Raw genomic sequence first — 21,353 nt, forward strand, 5'->3', positions numbered from 1 at the left:
ACCAAGCCAACGTGCCTCATGCGGGTAATAAGCAGACTTGTCTGGACGCTCTTGGCCAATGTGTCGTACCTTTGCGTACTCCGGTCACTCGTCTGCTGCGTGTTGGCGCAACATTGCTCGCGATGACTGGGCCAGCAGTGGCCGTAAACGTGCACGCCGTTCTCGATCCTTCAGCGCCGTAAGGGGTTTAAAGTGTAAACTTGCCCCGCTAACACCATCAGCATCCATGACGGTTATCGATGACCTTTTCTTAATCTTTTATCACCTCGACTAGATGGTTACTATTACGAAGAAAAAGCTGTTGCCGAACGATATCAGATCTTTTGAGGAGTTGAAATCAGAGCTTGATTCATATGCCTTACTTGCCTCAGTTGTGACCCAAAACCTGGGTGCCTGTGAGGGCAGAGAGTGTTGGTGACGGCAGATAGTGGGGAAGTATCTTTGTGCCGCTGTTACCTTGAGGCGCACTGTCCACGAGCAATCGACAGGACAGACAGCTCATGGGGCCTTCCCAGCACGGGTCTACGTACTTGCATCCAATGCCACTTCCACGTTCCTGAGGTACCAAATCGAACGTGAGGTGTCTCGACCACATCTGACGACAAGACGAACGGAGTGAAATTGAAAGTCCGCTGGCATTGCTTTCTCCCGTACTGTTGCTGATTGCTGCTTTCCGACCTCTCTTCCGCACCCTTACGGACAGCATCACGCTTAGGCCGGGTCACCTCTACATCACATCGGGTCCTTTCCGTTTGGCACTACTCCTCCGAGCCTCTCTCTCTTGCAAAGCTACATGCGCCAGGCCACCTGCGACTCCAGCCCGTCTTTCTCGATAACCATGCGCAACTACCCTCGATCCTTCCACCCGCATCGCTTCTAATCGAACCATTCGCAACGATTCGGACCGAAAACATAGTACTTGTCTGAGGGGTGGCTTTACAACATGGCGCCCGAACCCACGGCTGAGGATGTTGACAACTTCCTTGAGTTCTCGGGCCTAGACCCCGCTAGAGACCGCAATATCGTCATTACGGCACTCAAGGTGAGATGATGGCGGCTGTTTGCCAAGCGCGATGCTCGTCCGGCTGCACAGAAGGGCTGACATGGAGTACAGAGCAACAGCAATCGGGATGAGCTTGCGTCAGAGGTCTTGATAGATGGAGTCGACGTGGTCTGTCGTGCCTGGTCAAAGAGCTCTTCATCGCAGCTAATAGGGCTCCCAGTTCCGGAGAAAGTACACATGGGACGACACAGCATTCGGAGCCAGTCGTGACGGGGAACCGAATCACACGGGTATAGGTGCGTTTGGTCTTGTGCTCTCGCAGCTGGAGACATTGCGTTGCTGACTCTTGCTGGCCAGCTTTCAACATTGAAGCTCCCGACAACGCCGTCATACAAGGCGTCACCCCTCCACCCGACAACGGCTTCTACGGGCCTTCAGCAGGTGCTCCCTCACGACCTCCATCGAGAACAAACAACCGATCGCCGCTTGGTAGGATGATTGACTGGACGACCGGGGACCTTTCCGGTACTGCCTTCCCTGTTGTGTGGGGCTTTGGCTGACCATGGACATTAGGAGCTCCCAGCACTGCTGCGCAAGAAGAGGACGATTACAATAGGGCCATTCGAGACTCCCAGCGAGATGCAGACTACATACCTCAGGAAGCTGGCGTCACGGGCGGAAGCGCCAACGCCCCGCACTTTGGACCTGCCAACAGGTCTGACTACGACTCGAACAGCTGGGCTATGGTGACGACCGCAACGAGCTCGTACCAAACGACTGTCGACGACGACCCCGCCCCTTCTGCAAGAAAGCGAGAGGATGACGCTCCGGCGTTCCTTGTGCAGAGAACCACGGCACGCGCATCTAAGCACCATCTGGATTCCGTGTTGACAATTCTGCATGAGATTCCGCTTGCACGCAATATCTTACTGCAGGGGGGTGAACAGGCTGCCAGCTATGGCCACAACAGCGAATGGTGGAAGGGTCAACCGATTTATGCCCCCCACGTCCTAGCCGCCATGAATCAAGGCGACCTCCAGTGGGCCGACGACACGAAGCCGGACTTTCATGAAGAGATTCATCGTTTGATGGCCTTCTTGGACTTGACTGAGAGAAGCTACGGTTCTGTCGATTCCATGGCCGATCTAGTTCCCAAAACCAACTTTGCCACCGAGAGGCAGTTCTTTGATACCCTCGTCGAAAAGACCGATGCCGACGTCATCAAACCCCTGACGCACCTAGCATGCCCCATGTCTACAGACACCTTGGAGAGGACTCAAGACCCACACAGATTTGCGTTCTTGAACTTTGAGTTGACGAAGAGTCAATATGAGAAGACGACATCTCTGTACGAAGCTTGGAACTGGATTGTGTGGCACGATGTCATGACGTGGCTGGAGCTCAATGCGGATACCGGAATGGTTGTCCTCGATGACATGGGCGAGGTCATGACAGTCGTTATCGATGGCGATGGCACACCCGACAAGCTCGACATTCCCGAAGTGTGGTATCCAGAGCGCTATCTCGAGAGCCGGAAGGAGGAGGCAAAGGTCTGCCAGGAACACCTTGCGTGGGTGCATAGGATGCTCTACGAGGCCGAATCCAAAGAGTTCGAGCTCACTAAGTGGATTGATCCGAAGACTGACAAGGTCCACAACAAGGAGGAAATGTTGGAGAAGACAATCAAGGAGTATGAGAGTCACGTCAACTACCTAGACGGCCTGGGACGGTTCAGAGAGCTGCGAAAGTCAGACGACGATGAGCAAGGCAACCTCCGTTTGGAAGACGTGCCGTGCGTCTTGTCTGAAGGCGAAGAGGAGCTTTTCAAGAGCTCGCAAAAGGTGCTCCAGAGATGCAAGTGGCAGCTTGCTCAAGTCAGAGAAAAGCAACAGAGTACGTCGAGCCACATGTTTACCACATGCTTGTCGGTCACTAATCATGGAAGCAGAACTCAAGTGGGAACGGGAGAGGCTTGAGGAAAGGAAGCAGTATCTCAACACTATACTGACTGACCCCGACAAGCCAGGCTTAAGCAAGCCGTTCACTGGCAAGAAGTACCTGTTGAGGGGAATAGCAACACAGCAAAACGTGACATATGTCTGCAAGCGAGCCGAGCCGACCCTCATTGACATTGATGAGGCGCCTACTTCAGTAGATCAGTGGTGGCGGCTGTCGTATAGTGCGAAGCAGTATGCGAAGGCCGAGGTACGAAGCTGCAACGTGTTTCTATTGGAAGTAACTCGGATACTGACTTGTTACAGAAATATACCTTCCAGCAGGTGGTGGACGCAATCTACTTTGAGACTAAGAACCCGTTGCTCGTGTATGCTACTGACGACGCAATCAACACGCCTGTGGCACCTCTTTCAGACGCCCTTTTACGGTTCGCCAAGGCCGAGAACAAGATCTTCAGACAAGAATTGAACCAGGAAACCACGGAGGAAGTGGCCAACTTGAGAAACACAAACATGTCGCCAATTTCGCCGTCCAAGAGGAAATACCGGTCGGGCAGCGTCGACTCCATGGCAACCAACCGAGCTTCATTGGGCAACAGCGATACAAATTCGCGCGCCGGGGATTTTGAGACGGATCCATTTGGCGACGGAGACGGCACCATGGACACGGAAATGACGGACTTGTCGACTAGGCAAGGCAACACAGACACACAAAACTCGAGTCTAGCCCAGGTCATGTACTCAAGTGAGGCGCAAGACAAAGCACGAGGAGGCTACGACATCAACGGGCCCGGCATCGGAAAGGACGGACTTTCGACCAGTGCTCCCACTGACGATGTTACAGAGATTAGTCGTACAGTGACGCCAGACGTAGACGTGGAAGAGCCGGCCAAGGGACCTGAGATGCAGGAACGGAGCGGAAGCGGTGCCGGATCGCCATTCATGGCTAGACACTCGATTTATGGAACGGCACACGACCCCAGAGATGAGCAAAAGACGATAAAAATGATGGATATGGAGATTCCTGATGAGCATCAGTAGCATGGGCACTAGAGAGCATCATAGGGGGAAAGTTTGGTCTACACAGTGAGACTCGCAAAGGCATAGCGGTACAGGCAAAGTCTTGAGAGGCATGCAATGCAGCGAGCATCTTTTGCTTCTTGAAGGCTCTACAGCACAGCACAGCGCAACACGGCATTGCCATGGTATGATGATGATGCATGCAATAGGCGATGAAATGATCAATCATTGGATACCCCATTGTCTCAATTGATTTGATTTAAGCATGCGTACCTTCTATGTACCTTACCATGTTACCAAAGATGGATATTGTCGTTGACGTACCTTATCTTGCACTGCGTATGTCGGATAACTGCGTAGAAGGTTCTCGAAGCTTCTTATTCAACTAGGAGAATTGAGAGACGTTGCAGGGATATGATGGCTTGAAGCGGCGCTCGAGCCACGGCATGAGCCTGACTCCGCTATTCCCGCACGGCAAGCGACCCCGCCATTTTCGTCATTGTCCATTTGCGACTGCTTTCCTGCTGCCCAAAGAGCTCTCTTGCTGATGATACTCGTCTGGAATGAAGGAAGGATATTATGGACATATCTCAGGACCCCGTTTACTAAAAGACTGGATAGGTACTCTCTACATGTAGAAGATTGTATGGATACTTCTGTGATCAGACAATCTCGAGACCAAAGGGCTGACTGGACGAGACCCATCCAGCCTTTCTGCGCTCTTCCATCGAGGCAGTTCGAGTGAGATCACCCGATTCGACGCCCCGCCAGGTTTTGGGTCGCAAAGTCGCACGGGACGGGGGGTGTGGTGGTCAAGGCTCCCCCTCCTTCCTTCCTGCCTCCCTCCACTCCCGTCCTCTCAGGCTCTCCCTTCCCCACCCCCTGCTCTTTGGGGCTGGGCTCCTCTCGAGAAGACGGGCACCGAACCTTCCACAATCACGCCCTGTTTCTTCCATTGAAGACGGCCGGGGAGCATTTTCTACCACTAGACGCTCTGGGCTCCCCTCGGTGACCCGGTCTTTCTTGGCTTTTTACCTTACCTTGCGCAGTAAGGACCAACTTTACCTTACGTAGAGGTACATACATATCACGCACCGAGACCCAGACAATCGGCTGCATCATCCAACCATTCTCTCCAATTCTTCTTTTCTTTAAAAACTACCAACCTTTTTTCTTTCTTTTGCTATTCACTACCTACACGCACGTCGATTGACTGCACAAGCAAAGCAACCTCAAGGGTTCAGACATTAAAACACCCCAAGTGACACACAAAAGACACAACATCAGCGAAGACAAGTCACAGTTTCGCTGCGATATCCACACTACTTTTACCCCTCCGTTTAATTGACTGGTCGACTTTAACACGACAATCACGCGACAGTCTTGAACAATGGTGAAAGAAACCAAGCTGTACGATCAGCTGGGCGTCAAGCCCACAGCGACGCAAGATGAAATCAAAAAGGGTTATCGGTAAGTCACAACAGCTTTACCTTGAAACTTATTACTTTTTTTTCACTTTTTGCCCTCTCTGCCCCTCACTTCTCTCCTGCCCGTCGTTGCCCAACGGCGTGGCCCAATCGTCCTCTTTGCCTCTCCACACGGCCATATCAGACCGTAGTATGCTAACCATCTCACGTGTATAGGAAATCCGCACTAAAGTGGCACCCCGACAAGAACAAGGATAACCCAGACGCCGCCGAAAAGTTCAAAGAGTGCTCCCAGGCCTACGAGATCCTTTCCGATCCCGAGAAGCGCAAGACATACGATGACTACGGTCTCGAGTTCCTGCTCCGCGGAGGCGGTGCCCCTCCTCCGGATGCCGGTGGTGCCAACCCCTTCGCTGGGGGCGGCATGCCTGGTGGCTTCGACTTTGGAGGAGGAGGAATGCCCGGCGGCGGCGGCGCACGCACATTCCGCTTCAGCACAGGAGGAGGCGGCAACGGGTTCAACTTCAGCTCGGCGGATGACGTCTTTGCCGAGTTCATGCGCTCTGGTGCTGGCGGTATGGGCGGTGGCGGCGGCGGCGCGGGCGGCATGGACGACTTTTCCGACATCTTTTCGACGTTTGGCGGTGCTGGTGGCCCGCGCGGTAGCAGGTCATCGCGCATGCGCAGCAGCGGGTTCGGCGACTCGCGGGGGGCGAGAGAGGCGACGCCCGAGGTCACGACGGTGGAGCGGCCTCTCCCGCTGACGTTGGAGGAGCTCTTCCGTGGCGTGACGAAGAAGATGAAAATTAAGCGCAAGACCTTTGACGACACGGGCAAGAGGACGACGACTGATACGGTTCTCGAGGTGCCCATCAAGCCGGGCCTGAAGAAGGGCAGCAAGATCAAGTTCAAGGGTGTTGGCGACCAGGAAGAGGGTGGCCAGCAGGACCTGCACTTTATCCTGGAAGAGGTACGTTCAAATACACATCCCCGGTGCGAATACTTGAGAGGCACGGCGATACTAACAAACACTACAGAAAGCCCACCCGCTATTCGTGCGCGAAGATAACGACCTGGTTCACACCGTCGAGTTGGACCTAAAGGAGGCCCTCACAGGCTGGAAGCGGACGGTGACGACGATCGACGGCAAGCAGTTGAACCTCGATAAGAACGGCCCCACACAGCCTGGCAGCTCCGATCGGTACCCCGGCCTGGGCATGCCCATTTCGAAGAAGCCCGGAACGAGAGGTGACTTTGTCATCAAGTACAATGTCAAGTTCCCCACGAGCTTAACGCCGGCACAGAAGCAGCAGTTGAAGGAGATCCTGTAAAAGGGCTTCAGCAGCGAGGGAGAGGGGGTGCGGGTCAGAGATGATGACAAGGCGACGCGAATGCTGCGGGGATGTTGGACCGAAAAGAAGATGATGCTTTGGTTTGGCTGGCCGGTATGCTCATCATGAATAGGAGTTTGGGGCGTGGTTGGGTTTTCTGCTTTTGCAAGGTCACACAGGGTTGGCCTTTTTTCCTCTTTTCTTCCTTTATGAGCATTGCGCATTTCATGAGCAGGCAACGCGAAATGAGTTGCTGGTGGGGAGGTGATGCCTGCGCAGAGGTACTTAGAGAAATGAAATAATCAAGTTTGAGACTACATTGATACGGATTCAAGTGTCCTTGTGATGTGTGTGATGTATATGTAACTACAGACTGAGGGCTGGGATCATGGAGATGGCGCTTTTACGTATATTGTTCTTGACGATAGATACGACATACAAATTACGTGTCCGAGATGTAAAAGGCATGAAGTTTTGCGCCAAATGTCCGACGATTCAACACTGAGCATACACTGCACTATTCAAAAGTTTTCAACCAGTTTTGTTGTGTTTTTCTTGAGGTGGTTGATAGTTCGTGATCAGGCTTCGGTGACGACATTAACACGACTAGACGGCTCAGTCGGGCATCTCGGGACCGAAAGGTGTTCCAGCCTCCCGTCATCCCGATTTTGCTGAGGTGTGCTGGAGTTTCTCCTGTTCATCCCGGCGTAGACCGAGCGAGCTGTATCCTTGCGGCGAGTGGGGTGTGCTTAGGTACCTACAGCCTACCTTACTTATTTATATGTCTAATCGATCTTGTGTAAGTGAGTATACGAAAAGATTTGGATACAATAGGTGAAGTCTTTTTGTTTCGTTCTTGTTCCTGGTGTGTAGATGGCAAGTGCAATCAGAATGAATGAAACCCTCTCCTTTTGTATGTCTTCGATATATGTCAGTTATTCTCGGACGCGATTCGGAAGCTATCGCTCATTTGTATTATGAATCTCAAAACGGGAGAAGGAAAGGGGCCTCGGCAGTACGTCTAACAAGTACGAGTGCGCCCCGTTTCCCTTCTCCCAGTGATCAGACAGCTCAAGGTTGGATTTTCTGTGCTGTACGGATACACTAGAGATATCTATACGGCTGTGAAAGACGGAGTATTTCGCGCAAGGTTGGGCTAGAGTGAAGAATTTCTTAGGCCCGTCTCCCCGAGTTCCCCGGCCCCCTACGCTCGGCAGAACTCTGTTTCGCAAGCTGAGGCGCGGGTTCGGGAGTCGGGATGATGGAGCGCGGGTGTCTTGTGCGGGGGTTGCGAACCATGGGCTGATCGCGATGAGTCTCTTTTTCACTACTACTCTTCCAATTACCTATCGGCATTATAAAAATGTAGCGTTCTTCTATGTTACAAGCAAGTAAATGGCGCATCGAGCCTGATTCGGTGGTTGTGGTTCCCAGGCTTATGCCGCCGCCTTTCTTCATGAGCTTGTATACATAAGCGGCCATGTGGTGGTGTATGTATGTATGTAAGTACTCGACCCCGCGGTAATGACGACACTTCACATGCGGGAAATGGTGGACGACGGGATGGGGACGCCCGTGGGTTTTTGGAGGGGGAGGGGTAAAAGCGTTTGGTGGGGGCCCCCTTTCGTTCTAGGCACAATACGCAGTAAGCAGCCCAGCTCAGCCCAGCATAGCATTGATGCAAGTGCTGGTCGGGTAAGGTGTTGTAAGGCCATTTTTTTCTTTCCCGCCAGAGCTGGTTCAGGTCCAACCTAAGTTACCTTTTCTTACTTGCGTGTTATTTTCCGCTGCTCTCATTGGACTCGTCGGGACGACGAAAATGAACAGCCGGCTTGGAGGAAGAGGGAGGGGGGCGGCATGAGGGCGGGCGCGGGAGAAAGACGGAAAGAAAAGAGAGACCTTTTCGGTTTCCTGGGAGATAGATACCGTAGATACCTAGTACCTGAATGGAAGTCTTATTCTACCTTGATTCTCTCAGTAGCTCATTTCTGCTCCCTCTCTCCTCCATTGCAAGGTTCCCAGTTCTTCAAGTCCCCAGCTCAACCAAGGTTTCTTTCTCGATTGGTCTCGGACAATAAGCTTCGTCTGCCTTATAGATAGCTTGCTTATTCCCCTCCTCCCCCTTCTAGACTCAGCTCCTCAGCTTCGTTGAACCCCGCTCTTCACGAGTACAAGCTCTCCACCTCAAACCCGGAATAGCATCCGAGTCTTTTTTGTAAATAACCGCCAACATGCCTCAAGTAAGTCGCGATGAGAACCCAAGTCGACGGAGTGCGACTTACGCAGCTCCAACGAACATGAAACTAACAACCAAACCCACCAGATCACAACCCTCCTCTTCGACTGCGACAACACCCTCGTCCTCTCCGAGGAACTCGCCTTCGAGGCCTGCGCCGACCTCATCAACGAGATCTGCGCCTCCCGCAACATCGAGCAGCGCTTCACGGGCGAATCCCTCATCAAGGAGTTCGTCGGCCAAAACTTCCGCGGCATGCTCCTCGGCCTAGCCAAATCCCACAACTTTGAGCTCCAGTCCGACGAGCTCGAAAAGTACGTCACCCGCGAAGAGGACGCCGTCATCGCCAAGCTCAAGGCCGCCCTCAAACCCTGCCCGGGCGTCGACGACCAGCTCGAGGCGCTACAAAAGGCCGGCAAGCATACCCTGTCCGTAGTCTCCTCGTCCGCCAAGCGCCGCGTCTGGGCGTCCGTCGTGAAGGTCGGGCAGGACAAGTACTTTGCCGAGGACGTCGTCTTCAGCGCCGCCACGTCGCTGCCGACGCCCACCAGCAAGCCCGACCCGGCCATCTACCTGCACGCCATGAAGACGCTCGGCAAGAAGCCCGAGGAGTGCGTCGCCATCGAGGACTCCAAGAGCGGGACGCTCAGCGGCACGCGCGCGGGGATCAAGGTCATTGGGTACGTCGGCCCTTACGCCGCCGACAAGCAAGGCGAGATGGAAAAGGTGCTGCGCGATGCCGGGGCCGTGGTCGTCATGAAGGACTGGAGCGAGTTCCCCGGCATGTTGGCCAAAATTGAGAGCGGGAGCGCCTGACTAGCCGGGGTTTCTATCCCGTCGCCTTCTCTGTGAGGTTGAAGCCGCGGCGATGTAGAGGGACCACGATTGCTTCCATCTCCCTACCGAAACCCCCTTTCATTTTCTTGCCATCCTTATAGTGTTCATATCGTTAGCTGGAACCGGCAGCATTGCGGTTCTTGGAGGCGCTTCATCAAGCCAGCCTAGGGGGAGAGGAGGAATCCAAGTAGACTCAAGACTAGTAAAAAAAAAGAGACTCTTCATCTTCGGTGGTCCATGAGAAAGCTGTTGACGCTCTGCAACGTGGCCCGATTCGCGTTCGCCTCCGGAAACGCCGTCATGATGGTCCCCAGCTTCACCCTGATCATATCCTTGTTGAAAAACGTCGTCGAGTCCGCCACGCGAAACTTGCCGTCCCGATCGAAGCACCAGCAGTAGATGGCCAGCGCGGCACCAATGGATAGATCCTTGCCCGTCTCGCAGGCCACGAGGACGCTGCCGCTGCTGTCACCGCTGTTGCCCTCGGCGGCGCCCTCAACTACATCACGATGTGAGTCGAGGTACCGCGAGACAAAGGCGCAGATATCCGGCAGCGCCTGACGGAGGTTGCGACTCGCGACCTTGTGCTTCCCGAGGCCGACTTGCATGTACGTCGGAGATTTCACCCACGAGTCCCGCGGCGTGACGTCCTGTGTCAGTACAACTCTGCACGCACCCGCGGACACAGCATCCGTACCACCACTGCCGTCTTTCTCATCGTCCAGGGGTAAAGGACAGACGTAGATCCGCGGCGCAACTCGCTTCGGCTGCACCCCTCTCGGCGCATTCCTCTTGTCCTCCGCGACGAGACGAACGACCAGCTCCGGGAGATCTGCCTCGGGGCACGAGAGCAGCGCCGCGGCATTCTCCCAAAAGACTTCGGCCGTCAGACCGAGGGCCCAGTTCTCCGTGTCGTCGCCGGCGCCTTGGATGTACCCGGCCTCGCTCATCTCCGTGCCGGCGACGCGGCGCGAGGAGGTGCAGCAGATGATGGGGTGGTAGTCCTCGAAAACCACATTCTTCACGCCACCGTCATCGCCATTGACATTACCCGCAAACGTAGACGGAAGCTGCGTCTCCTGCGTGACCCAAAACGGCCGCAGGGGCTTGGAGACGTGCGCGCGGAGAGCCGCGAGGTCGAGGTCGAGGCTCTTGAAGGAAGCGAGGAAGGACGGGAGGAGGGCGGCGATTTGTGCGTGTTCCGAGGCGGAGACGACGTTGGGCGGGGTGAAGAGGCGGAGCTCGCGCGCCGGGTTGAGGTCCGGGAAGAGGGCTGCGTTGAGGACGGCGCACCAGATTGGGATTGTTTTGCTTAGGGCGTCTGGCATTCCTAGGAGCTGTGTTAATCTTGAGCCTCGTGGATGTGTTGTTATGTGAGTCTGATGATGTAGACTTACTCTTGCCTCTGCGGGTTGAATCTACGATGATGCATCTGGGGTCCTCAGTCAGCTCTGCACTTATAAAAAGCATTTTATATCGAAAGCCTCCCACTCCAGAATACGCTTTTGCCATCATGACCACAATGTCACATACACCACCGCAAGACTCACCCATTATGCTTCCCGACAAGCTCAAGCAAATGCAGATTCAACCTGCGCGTACTAAACTTCCATGCATTCGTATGCCCATCCGTACTCTTAAAGTACGCGCTCGCCCTCTTGTCCGCAGGTCGAATATACCAGCTCCCGCAGCGCTCATTCGCCACAAGCGGCCGACCGAAACTGGCCGCAACATCTTGCACAAAGTCGGCGTCCTGCGTGATGGAGCGAAGCCTGTTCGCGATGGAGAGGTTGGAGCGCTTGAGATCCGTGAGAATGTGGGAAAAGTTGTGGTTCGCCGTCGTGGGGAAGATGAGGTCTGAGAGGGCGGGCGCTGCGGCGGCTGGGGGTGTGGTTTGCGCCATGGTTCCCGTTTGAAGCTTTGGAGGGGTAGGGAGCTCCAGGATGGGACAGGGGTATGTTTGAATTGAAGCTATCTCATCCAAGGTGAGATTGAGTGAGGTTGGAGGGGGTTGTACAAGATTGGCTCTGTCTAGGGCTCGAAATGAGGCACGTCTCAGTCGTGAAATTTCCAATGTGGACGACCCTATTTTGCACTGTGCTTGCGCTTTGGTTTGGCGGAAAAACAGCGTCACTCGGCACTGTATGGATGCGAGGCGACTCATTCATCGCATCTCATTTGGACAACACTGATTGTAAGCTTGTGAGGTCATGTTTCAAGGCACTCATTTTGCAGGTTTAGCTGATGAATGTCTGATGAGTTGATGCCAAGGGTTCAATGAGATTCAAAGGGATCAGAGACATCGGAGATATTGTTTACGAGACATTGAACGAGGCTTCCTTTTCATGTCCGTGCTGAATTCCAGGTGCATTCAGCCGCAAGCTAGGGATCTCACTCAGATGTCGTCCCAAGATGATCAAAGTTCTGTGCTGCTGCTGCTGCCGCTGCCGCCGCCACCGCCGCCGGGCTCTCGGGGGCCGGACTTGAGAGTCGGTAACGCCGACGAGTTGAGGACGGAGAAGATGATGGAAATGCCGGAATGTCGAGAAAATCTCCCCGCCTTTCTTTCGCGTCGTCAAGATGCGCCGGCAAATGGTATATTGGCAACACGCAAGCAAGCGTGGCTATGTTGGGTACAGCCAAGATAGGCGACGCAACTTTCGCTCGCTCGCTCGCTCGCTTGCCTGCTGCGCGGGTGAGATGCTTTCTCTGCACCCCAGCAATAGCTTGTATCCGTACTGCGGCCGTGGATGGATGGGGACCCGTCTTTACATAGCATCGGGCGGCAAAGACGTACGCCATTGTATCCACCCTACGGATACATCAGGGACTCTATTTTCCTGGCGCAAGGGCATCTGGTGCCCTCTTCCCGCTATGCCGCTCTGGCGATCAGACCAACATCTCCCTTGATGTGGGAGAGTAATAGCGATTCACCCCGCTGGAGACGCACTCGGGGTTCCCGTCTGTCCAGATCAAGGTCTTCGTTGTGGAATGGACTGCGTTTCCGTGGGCTCTCAAGGTTCCGAGGCTCTTGGGGCCCAGTCTTCTCTAGTCTCGTACGAGAGACAACATTTGCCCTGTGACCAAACAACGCAAGGCCGATTGGACCTTGAAAGTCGCAATCCTGGCGTAGACCGTAGGGAGGGGAGCACTGGGCGGCTCAGCCGTTGTGCGCGTGGACCATCCGGAATGCGGCGGCAGCGGGCTCGTGTTAGCTCCTTGATCTTACCAGGTTCTCTGAAGTTCTGAAGACGGCTGAGGTGTCAGTCAGTGTCAATTGTCAGAGTCGCGCGCAATTCTGTGGCGGCTCCGCTGCGATGACAGTACCGAGTCCGTTCGCAAAAAGACGATATTCTCCAAAGCCCTGCCTGGCGGTCGTCTTGTCTCGTCTCGTCTCGTCTGCCGTGGGTTGCCGTCCAAGGAATAGAGGCCCATTATCGTCTGCAGGTTGTCATCATTGATGATCGCCGTCCGGCCATTCTCCCCCTGCTGCCGCGCATCACCCCAGACAACCGTGACAACCAGGACGTTTTAGCACGCTGCAAAAAAGCAGTAGCAAAGCAACCGCGAAGCAACGACCAATCCAACGCCAGACAACGTCAGACGAAAATCAGGGCTCGCTGGCTTCGGTAGGAGAAACAACGGCGCGTCAGCCATTGGCTTGCGCCGGTCGACGGTTGAGAAATACGAAAAGGCGCCATACCATTGAACTGGTGCGTGGCTTCCTCCCCCTCGGTAGGCTCTCTGTACTTTGAACGTCGTTCCTTTGGCTAGCATGCGGCGACACCAAGTACATGGACACATGGTGAACCATAGGGCCACAGGGCAAAGGGGTTAAGAAAGGTAAAAAAAGAGACGGGTTCGAACTATTCGCTCGGGGAGGCGTGGCGTGCAGGGGTCTATTGCTCAGCTGGTCGCACTCGAGAGACGATAATTCGCTGCCTGGGCCGCAGTGGCGCAGTGTAAACCCAGTGGTTGAGTGGCTTGGTTCAACCCAAGTTTCCGCAGTCTGCCTCATCCCAACCTGTGTGCCTGTGTGATATCCATCCGTTCATGGAGTGTCCTTGGACCATGGGCCGTGAGTTCGCATTGGTGTCCGTCCCATTGCGCGTAGAGGTTCCGCAGCATCGGGGCTGCAAAGTGGCCGTAGGAGGGATCCTGGTTGAAGCCTCAAGGTTATGACCAAGAAGCGAAGAATGATTACACTGCAAGTTACCTTACCTTATACGGAGCATAACATGGAATGATTACATACCTTAAGGTACCTTGCTTTGCCTTAACAATTCGAAGTTCACTGTGTATCCGTACTAGTGTAAGGCAAGTAAGGCCTGGGTAGGGCAGGGAAGAGAAAGACCAAAGATGACGGGAGCTTCAGGCGCGGCTTGGACCCACCCCTCTGCCAGGCGTCCACTCCACCGCCCACTGCCACAGTAAGGTAAGAGAGAACGAGTCGTTACCCACTGAATCCACGTCTCGTCACTGCCGCAATTCGAGGCCAGCTGGGGCTGTTTCGTTTTAAAGACAAGAAAAGGCAGACGCGTCCCCCAAAAGCCACTTTGCTCCTCCTGTTCCTGATTTCTGTCTATTACCTCCCATCTTCCTTACTCTCACCTACCTCACTCACACACCTCCAAGATTTTCTCTCAGATATCTTCCGGTGTTTCTAAACAACAGCGAACAGCACCTCACCTCGCCCCCGACACTCGTTCCCACAACCCGGACAACCCAAGCCAGCGAGCTACCTATCTTACATCATTACAGCGGGTTCCCTTATCGATTGGCCCCCAAGACCCCCCGTCCACTGGTTCCGATCCCTGGGTTGTCTCGCCAAACCCCGTTGCCGAGCCGGATTGAGTTTGATCTTTATTTAGAAGGGGAAAAAAGGCCAGGGGAGCAACAGTCGCATAGCTGACAACCTCCTCTCATCCAACATCCCCCTTTCGATCACAAACGTAGGGAAGCCCTACTAGATCACCAACAAACCCGACATATTCGACGACTCGACGACAAACATGCTCGGAAACTTTGACTTCGACCCGGAATACGTCCCCGGCGTCAAGCTCGGTCTACACATCTTCCAGTTCATCCTGTCCTTCGCCATCTGGGCATTGGAAATTGCAGTGTTTAGAGCCGATAACGCAAAAATCGTCGGCAACAATGGCTGGACTTTTGGAGTGGTAAGGCAACCTGACAGGAAAATCATGCCTGTATCGTGGCAATGTACCCAGAATGCTGACAGTCGCATCGCAGTGCTTCCTTTCGCTACCAGCGTGGATCTACCTGATTATGGCGCCGCGATGGCCCAGAACGAGAAAACTGGCCAACCCCTACGCTATGGCCATCGTAGACGCATGCTTCTGCATCATCTGGCTTTCTGCTTTCGCAAGTCAGGCCGCCTACAACACGGCCAACCAGTGCGGTGACGGCTGCAAGCTCAGCAAGGCCATCGTCGGCTTGGGTGTTTTCGTGTGGTAAGTCATCAGAGAAATCGGATCGCAGCCATTCAGGCAATGATGCTAACAGCACTTTGACAGCCTTCTCTTTGGCGGCAGCACCTTTATCAGTCTGTACACCCTCAAGTACTACCAATTCCACGGCAAGCTCCCCGGTTACGACAAGGAGAAGCTCGGCGGTGACAACATCGACCCCGACAAGGCCGCCTTCTCCATGGCACCCCATGACGAGGAGGCATACGCCCCCGTCCAGATGGACGATCACAACGACGACAACACAACGCTCTACGGCGGCAACGCCACCGGCAACCACGGATACGCCAACAACAGCTACAACAGCCGCTACGGCGCCGGCAGCTCGGCCTACGGCGAGGATGACGACCCGAACCGCTACGGATCCCTTCCCTCGCGCCAGAACGGCGCCATGTTTGACAGTGAGACCGAGTACCACTCCCAAACCCATCCTCAGCGGCCCACCTCCACCAGTCCCGCGGCGGCGATACAACCGTACTCTGCCCCTGAGCCGTACGGCGCAGCGCCTGCTTACGACGACGACCGGCCCGCGCAGTTCCCTTCCGCGCCCTACGATCGCACGATGCATTAAGATGAAGATCTTATTCTTTCAGCGGGATAGTATTCCAGTGTGAGGGATTTGTGATGGCAGGGCCACAGCCCGAGCAAAACCTGGCCCGGTTTTGATTTGACGAAGGGGGACGGACCGTGCTGTCCAGTGTTCACATAGATGGGCTTGGATTTTATTTTCCGGATTACGGGGTGTTGTTGGCGTCCCATTTGTAACAAAGGTAATCGCAAAGATACCAGGCATGAAGCTCTCTCTAGGTAGACATCAAATTTGATGACATGACGATTAAAAGTCAATGATGAAAACTGGTCAACTTGCTTTTGTAGTGAACATGTGGAATATTGTGTTCTATGCCAAAAGTTTTGATCTGAAAACGCCATAACTCCTCAAAAGGGGAACACGACAGACAGTATTTCCTCTATGGCCAAGCTCTTACCGCCGACCAACATGCAATATGAGCGACTCCTTTTGAAACTTTTTCTTTCCTTCCAGGCCCTTCCTCTCTGTAAATGCTTTCTCCTCCCCTCTCCTTCCTCCCTTCCTTCCTTCCTTCCATTTTCCCTTTCCTCATTTACCGCGTCCCCTCTTCCGAGCAGATTTACGCCTTGCCAGTAAACCTCTTCACCCGGCGAGCGATATCGCCCCTCGTCTGCTGCATAGGGTTCAACTTACGATCCCGCACCATGGCATCGTAATCGTCCCCGTGCTTGGCAATCAACCTCTCGAGCCACTCCTTCTCCTGCTGGCTAATGTGTCGCGGCTTCTTGATCTCGGGGAGGGCGGCCTCCTTTTCGAGGAGGCGGATGACTTCGGGCCTGCTCTCGTCGTCGATGCCGCCCCATTCTTCTTCGTTTTCGGCGCCGGCCCCCTCCTCCTCGTCGGAGTCTTCTTCGAGGGCGTTCAGGGGGTCGTTGAGGGGGTTGGGACGCTTGTTGGCGCTGGCGTAGTGGATTTTGATGATTTTGCCGTCGGCGTCGCGCTCGACGCGGGCTTCTTCGAAGACGGCTTCTTCGGTTGTGGAGATGGCGAAGGGGTCGCGCTGAGCGGAGGCTGAGGCGGTCTTTGCTTGCTCGAGTTGGGCGAGGGTCTTTTCTGTGCCGCCTGTTGCTGATTTGAGGCGGGCTGTGAGGCCTAGACGGCGGTAGTTTTGGGTGAGGGTTTCCTTCTTGTTCCTGGATGGAGGGAAGGGTTTTTGGTTAGCTTTTTTTTTCTCGATAACGGGAGCTCAGGGTAGAGGGCCGGCTGTTAGAAGGGGCGGCGAGTGTGTGTATGTCTGCGTACCAGTTCTTTGCGATGATGTCGTTGCCGAGAGGGTTGAGGAGCTTCTTGGGCCTGTTTGTCTTGACCTTGGCGCGACCGGAGCGGCGCTTCTTCTTCTGAAGTACGGAACCCATTGTGAGGCAATTGTCTTTTTCCGGGGAGGGCGAGGGCGGTGGTGGGATGCGGGATCACGGGTGATGTCGGTAGAATTGAGGTACGAGATAGCCGGGCGCAATGCAGTTTGGCCGGAGGTTGCTCGAGTTGCCGCTTCTCGAATTTTTTGTTAATCTTATCTTATCGGGGGGAGGGACCGCTTGGCTCGTATCGGGCTTAGCGTGGTTTGCGAGGTGGGTGTGGTAAGGCACACCGAGATTCACCGATGTCTGACCGAGATTCGTCTTTTCTCACCTAAATGCGATGCTTTTAATTCCATGCCGGACGTAAAGTATTCAAGTTTTTCGATTGTTTTGAATGTCTTTGGGATTACCTTTCCATGGATTGCTACAGATTTAAGGCGTGCTGGGTACTTTTTCTAAAAGAAGGGTATGGTTGTAGTCGAATCTTCTAAAGAATATCGCCCGAGAAGCTTGAGGATTCTCTCCATGCTGGAACCTTCCTTATCGTCGTATAAACTTTTTGTCGAGTGTTAAATTCTTGCAAGCCAAGAATAGTGGGAGTGACAAACTGTTCATTTTCGAAGGTGGTAAAAGAAACATCGATATTTTGATGATCTGTGTTCCGGCGTTCTTGCCTCTCACGCAGCTATCGTTACCTTGAGGTAGATAGGTACCTTACGCGTGGCACGTTCTACCTTCGCGTTTACGCATATTCATCTCCGTCATCACAATGCACCACAGGCAGAAGCCCATATAGGTCCCCTCGATCCCATTCTCGTCACCGGCATCAGCAGGCGCCCCTCTAGGTCGGGGGGTCAGGTCAAACTGGGCTGAGTGGTGGAGTGGTCTGAGGTCAACAATCAAATATATGCTAACTAGCCTACTCGACGACAGGCTCAGCGCATACGAGTACTCGAGTTCGTATCCCAGCATGGGCACCAGAGATTTCAAGTTCCAAGCATGAGCACCAAGAGATGCAGCCCCCAGTCCAGCACCAGGGGGTAAACTCTTTTTGTGTTTTCCCTTGTATCGGCTAGGACCTATGTTGTATTGATTCACGATCCAGTACAGGGTCGGAGAATGAACGTTGAAGTCTAGAAAAAATTGAGTAGGCCTGCAACTGGATGAATAGACGTTCGCGGCAAGCTGTAATACTTCATTTCACGTCGCCTGTGGAGGGGTCGGCTCAGATTGAGGACGTTCTTGTTTTTTTTGTTAATGCTGGCTCGCTTTTAAAGCTTGGAAATGTTTCATCAGAAGCGGTTGACTATTTTAGATGGTCACTTGGCGCTTTCATTGGCTGTTGTCCAACTGTTAAGTCAACGGTGACAGGTCTTAAGGACGAACGAGGATTTCCTGCGGTGATGGATTGCACCCTTTCACATGTGGACTTACACTGCCATTAAGCTGTCTCGACATCCCGTTTTGACGATTGATAGTACCCTGGCTTCAAATATCCTCACAAATACAGTGTACTCCCGTTCATGTCATGATTTGATTTCATTCAGCGTAAAAATAGTTGATGGTATATAAGCCCTTTACATATCCACAGGTCATCCGCACAACGTCATCCCTTCAGCACACAAAACCCCTTACACCAGCTTCCAGACACCGTCGTTGACCTCAATCTTGATCTCGCGGTTCTCGTCGATACTTTTCCTGCCGGCGTGGAGGATAGCTGTGGTGGCAATGGTGTTCTTGAGGGTAGGCAGGCCCTTGGCGTCAAGGTCCTTGGGCTTGAGCTGGCCAGAGTTGACCTGCCGGCAGCCGTCGACGAATTTCTCGAGCGAGATGTAGCCGTAGCCCGTCTGACCGTTGAAGTTTCCGTCCTCGTCGGGCGCGTAGCGCATGTAAAAGGGGTTGTACCACATGAGCTGGCCCGCCGAGTCGTCGGCGACGTCGTAGCCGCGCTTGGCCTGGTCGACGCGGATCTCGCCGTTGGCGGCGAGGTAGTGGAAGTACTGGTTCGAGTGGACGCCCGCGCGCTGGGGCGCGGTCCAGCTGGCGGTGTAGACGCCCGTGGCCTTTTTGCTGGGGTCGCCCTTCTTCTCCCAGTGGACGAGTACGGAGATTGTGTCCTCGGTGGCCGGGTCGCAGCCGAGGTCGGTGGCGATGCCCTTTGACGCCGAGGCGGAGACTTTGACGGGGACGAAACCTTGCTGGGTGACCATGGAGTCGCAAATGTCGACGTGGTGGCTGTTGAGGTAGTAGGAGATGTCCGAGTCGACGCCGGCCCAGGCCTTGAAGGTCTCGAGCTGGGACTTGGGCTGGGACATGTAGCTGTAAAAGTAGTTGAAGTCGCCGAGCTTCTGGGCCTTGAAGCGGGCGTCTGAGTAGGCCGGGTCGAAGCGCTTGTGGTGCTCAATGAAGACGTAGACGCCCTTCTTGTCGGCGGCTTCGATGAGGGCCTGGTGGTGCTCCAGGTCCTTGACTGCGGGCTTGGTCAGGAGCACGTGGATGCCGCGCTCGATGGCGTAGAGGGCGATGGGATAGTGGGTGGTGTCGGGAGTGAAGATGGTGATGGCGTCGCCGGCCTTGAGGGCGTCAATGGCCGTCTTGTAGGAGTCGGGGTCCTTCTTGTCGTTGGCGGGGTAGGAGTCGAAGGAGGTGTCCAGGCCGTTGTAGGCCTGGGTGATGTTCTTGTGGAGATGCTCCCCTTCACGCCCTGGTTAGCATCATCACTTTGACTAAATTTAGGTTGCTCGGGAAGCGGCGTCTACTTACTGATGGCGGGGAACTTTGTGCCGTTGACACCAACCATGCCCAGCTGGTTTACCTTGCCTCTTCTCCTCAGATCGAAGAGAGTCAGGCCGACGACGCCCACCTTCTTGTCCGAGCCAGAGGCACCGCCACCGACGAAACCGGTGGTGTACTCTCCGGTACCAACCTGGTGATGATGAGATCAGTGACTGAAATTGAGCGGGACGCTTGTGAATTGGCTTACCATCAAGACGTTGAGAGGCTCCATTTTGGTCGCGTCTTTTCTTTCAATGGGTTGGAAATGTTACGTGTGAGGGGGAAGAAAGTTTGGGAGGGAATGGAGAAGAAGAACTTCACGAGCTAGGACAGATGGCGAAAGCTATGGTCTATATAAGAGAGGAGTGGGAACGTGTCAACGGGTCAAGTAGCACAAATAGCTCGGGCGAGACGCAGCGAGAGACGGCACGGACAAGAGAAGCAACGGGTAATAATGGGCAGGCCAAGATTGTTTTTCTCTCTTAGGATGAAGCTCGCCGTGGTATGGCGACCAAGGAGGAGCTTCCGTCTTGTCTCCGTCACGTCTCGTAGCTACTCCACGACAAAGCTGGGCCCGGAAAAATTGAGGGGCAGAGGAGGGGGAAAGACAATTGGAGGGATTTATCAGCCCCGCACTCCGCCGTGCGTCAGCTCCCCCAGCCCAGACGCTCGACTTATCCGCCCAGATAGTCTGATGGAGACAATTATAGGGAGTCTCTGGGATGATGTGCTATGGTGGTTTCTCTTGGCTTGTTTTGTCAGACCAACCCGAGATTGTTGGAAGAGCAAACAAGTCGCATGGCATATGCACGGTGTATTCTTCAGCATTCATCCAGCATCAATTTGGATCAGGAGCACATTGCGGAAGCATGAGAGACTCGCGGGGAACTTCTAATTACGGTAATGAAATTATGTCCCTAGCGTAGGGGGGAAAAGATAGTAGGAGACAAAAAAGAGCATGCTGTCGTTTACGGAAACACATCCCGAGCATGGCCGAAGCCACGGTGCCGTGGACGCCGGTGTTCGGAGGGGCGCACCGGCCGGTTCAAGCTCGAGACGGAGGATGCGCCGCCACGCCATCTGGCCAGATTTTCATGTTGTGGCTCAAGTTTGCAATGGTAGTAGGACAGCTTGGTAGCCAATTCTTCTTTGTGGTTTGTTCTGTTCGATTCTCGTCTCGCACCAGAGCAGAAACCAAAATGAAGACATCCGTGAGTTGCGGCTTCGCGACTGAAGAGTAAGAGAAACATGGAGGGGCAGCAAAAAAGTGGAATGAGGGGAGGGAGGGGCTGTGGGAATCGCAAGTGTGGGGCAGCGTCGTGCCGTTCTTCCATTGAGGTTCAACGGGTGTACTTGTGCACCTCACTTTGTACTAGTAGTTGGCCTAGTAACGTAT

The 21,353-nt window shown here is 54.2% G+C and overlaps 7 protein-coding genes across 7 annotated transcripts; 4 read left to right on the forward strand and 3 right to left on the reverse strand.

Annotated features, from left to right (window-relative positions):
- Window positions 1-943: 943 nt before the first annotated feature.
- On the forward strand, window positions 944-3,999 carry N0V96_003703 (uncharacterized protein; the record flags this gene model as incomplete). Its single annotated transcript, XM_065756919.1, has 7 exons — window positions 944-1,042; window positions 1,115-1,147; window positions 1,224-1,299; window positions 1,361-1,444; window positions 1,577-2,896; window positions 2,952-3,208; window positions 3,265-3,999. 7 exons carry the CDS (start codon window positions 944-946, stop codon window positions 3,997-3,999), a joined length of 2,604 nt encoding a protein of 867 aa, XP_065614686.1.
- Window positions 4,000-5,368: 1,369 nt separating this feature from the next.
- SIS1 (Molecular chaperone (DnaJ superfamily)) lies at window positions 5,369-6,736 on the forward strand (the record flags this gene model as incomplete). Its single annotated transcript, XM_053190644.1, has 3 exons — window positions 5,369-5,448; window positions 5,622-6,375; window positions 6,443-6,736. The coding sequence occupies 3 exons, from the start codon at window positions 5,369-5,371 to the stop codon at window positions 6,734-6,736; spliced, it is 1,128 nt and encodes a 375-aa protein (XP_053052053.1).
- A 2,231-nt stretch (window positions 6,737-8,967) lies between these two features.
- N0V96_003705 (uncharacterized protein) lies at window positions 8,968-9,788 on the forward strand (the record flags this gene model as incomplete). The annotated part of the gene is made up of 2 exons (XM_053190643.2): window positions 8,968-8,976; window positions 9,060-9,788. 2 exons carry the CDS (start codon window positions 8,968-8,970, stop codon window positions 9,786-9,788), a joined length of 738 nt encoding a protein of 245 aa, XP_053052052.1.
- Window positions 9,789-10,030: 242 nt separating this feature from the next.
- On the reverse strand, window positions 10,031-11,712 carry RIT1 (tRNA A64-2'-O-ribosylphosphate transferase; the record flags this gene model as incomplete). Its single annotated transcript, XM_053190642.2, has 3 exons — window positions 10,031-11,139; window positions 11,207-11,265; window positions 11,360-11,712. 3 exons carry the CDS (start codon window positions 11,710-11,712, stop codon window positions 10,031-10,033), a joined length of 1,521 nt encoding a protein of 506 aa, XP_053052051.2.
- A 3,109-nt stretch (window positions 11,713-14,821) lies between these two features.
- Window positions 14,822-15,866, forward strand: N0V96_003707 (uncharacterized protein; the record flags this gene model as incomplete). The annotated part of the gene is made up of 3 exons (XM_053190641.2): window positions 14,822-14,986; window positions 15,060-15,280; window positions 15,344-15,866. 3 exons carry the CDS (start codon window positions 14,822-14,824, stop codon window positions 15,864-15,866), a joined length of 909 nt encoding a protein of 302 aa, XP_053052050.1.
- A 577-nt stretch (window positions 15,867-16,443) lies between these two features.
- Window positions 16,444-17,239, reverse strand: NOP16 (Nucleolar protein 16; the record flags this gene model as incomplete). The annotated part of the gene is made up of 2 exons (XM_053190640.1): window positions 16,444-17,017; window positions 17,127-17,239. 2 exons carry the CDS (start codon window positions 17,237-17,239, stop codon window positions 16,444-16,446), a joined length of 687 nt encoding a protein of 228 aa, XP_053052049.1.
- A 1,574-nt stretch (window positions 17,240-18,813) lies between these two features.
- On the reverse strand, window positions 18,814-20,189 carry N0V96_003709 (uncharacterized protein; the record flags this gene model as incomplete). Its single annotated transcript, XM_053190639.2, has 3 exons — window positions 18,814-19,877; window positions 19,946-20,108; window positions 20,166-20,189. The coding sequence occupies 3 exons, from the start codon at window positions 20,187-20,189 to the stop codon at window positions 18,814-18,816; spliced, it is 1,251 nt and encodes a 416-aa protein (XP_053052048.1).
- Window positions 20,190-21,353: the final 1,164 nt, after the last annotated feature.

This window comes from Colletotrichum fioriniae (assembly GCF_027942845.1).
Source record: "Colletotrichum fioriniae strain IMI 355084 chromosome Unknown scaffold_3, whole genome shotgun sequence".
Taxonomy (NCBI): Eukaryota; Fungi; Ascomycota; class Sordariomycetes; order Glomerellales; family Glomerellaceae; genus Colletotrichum; species Colletotrichum fioriniae.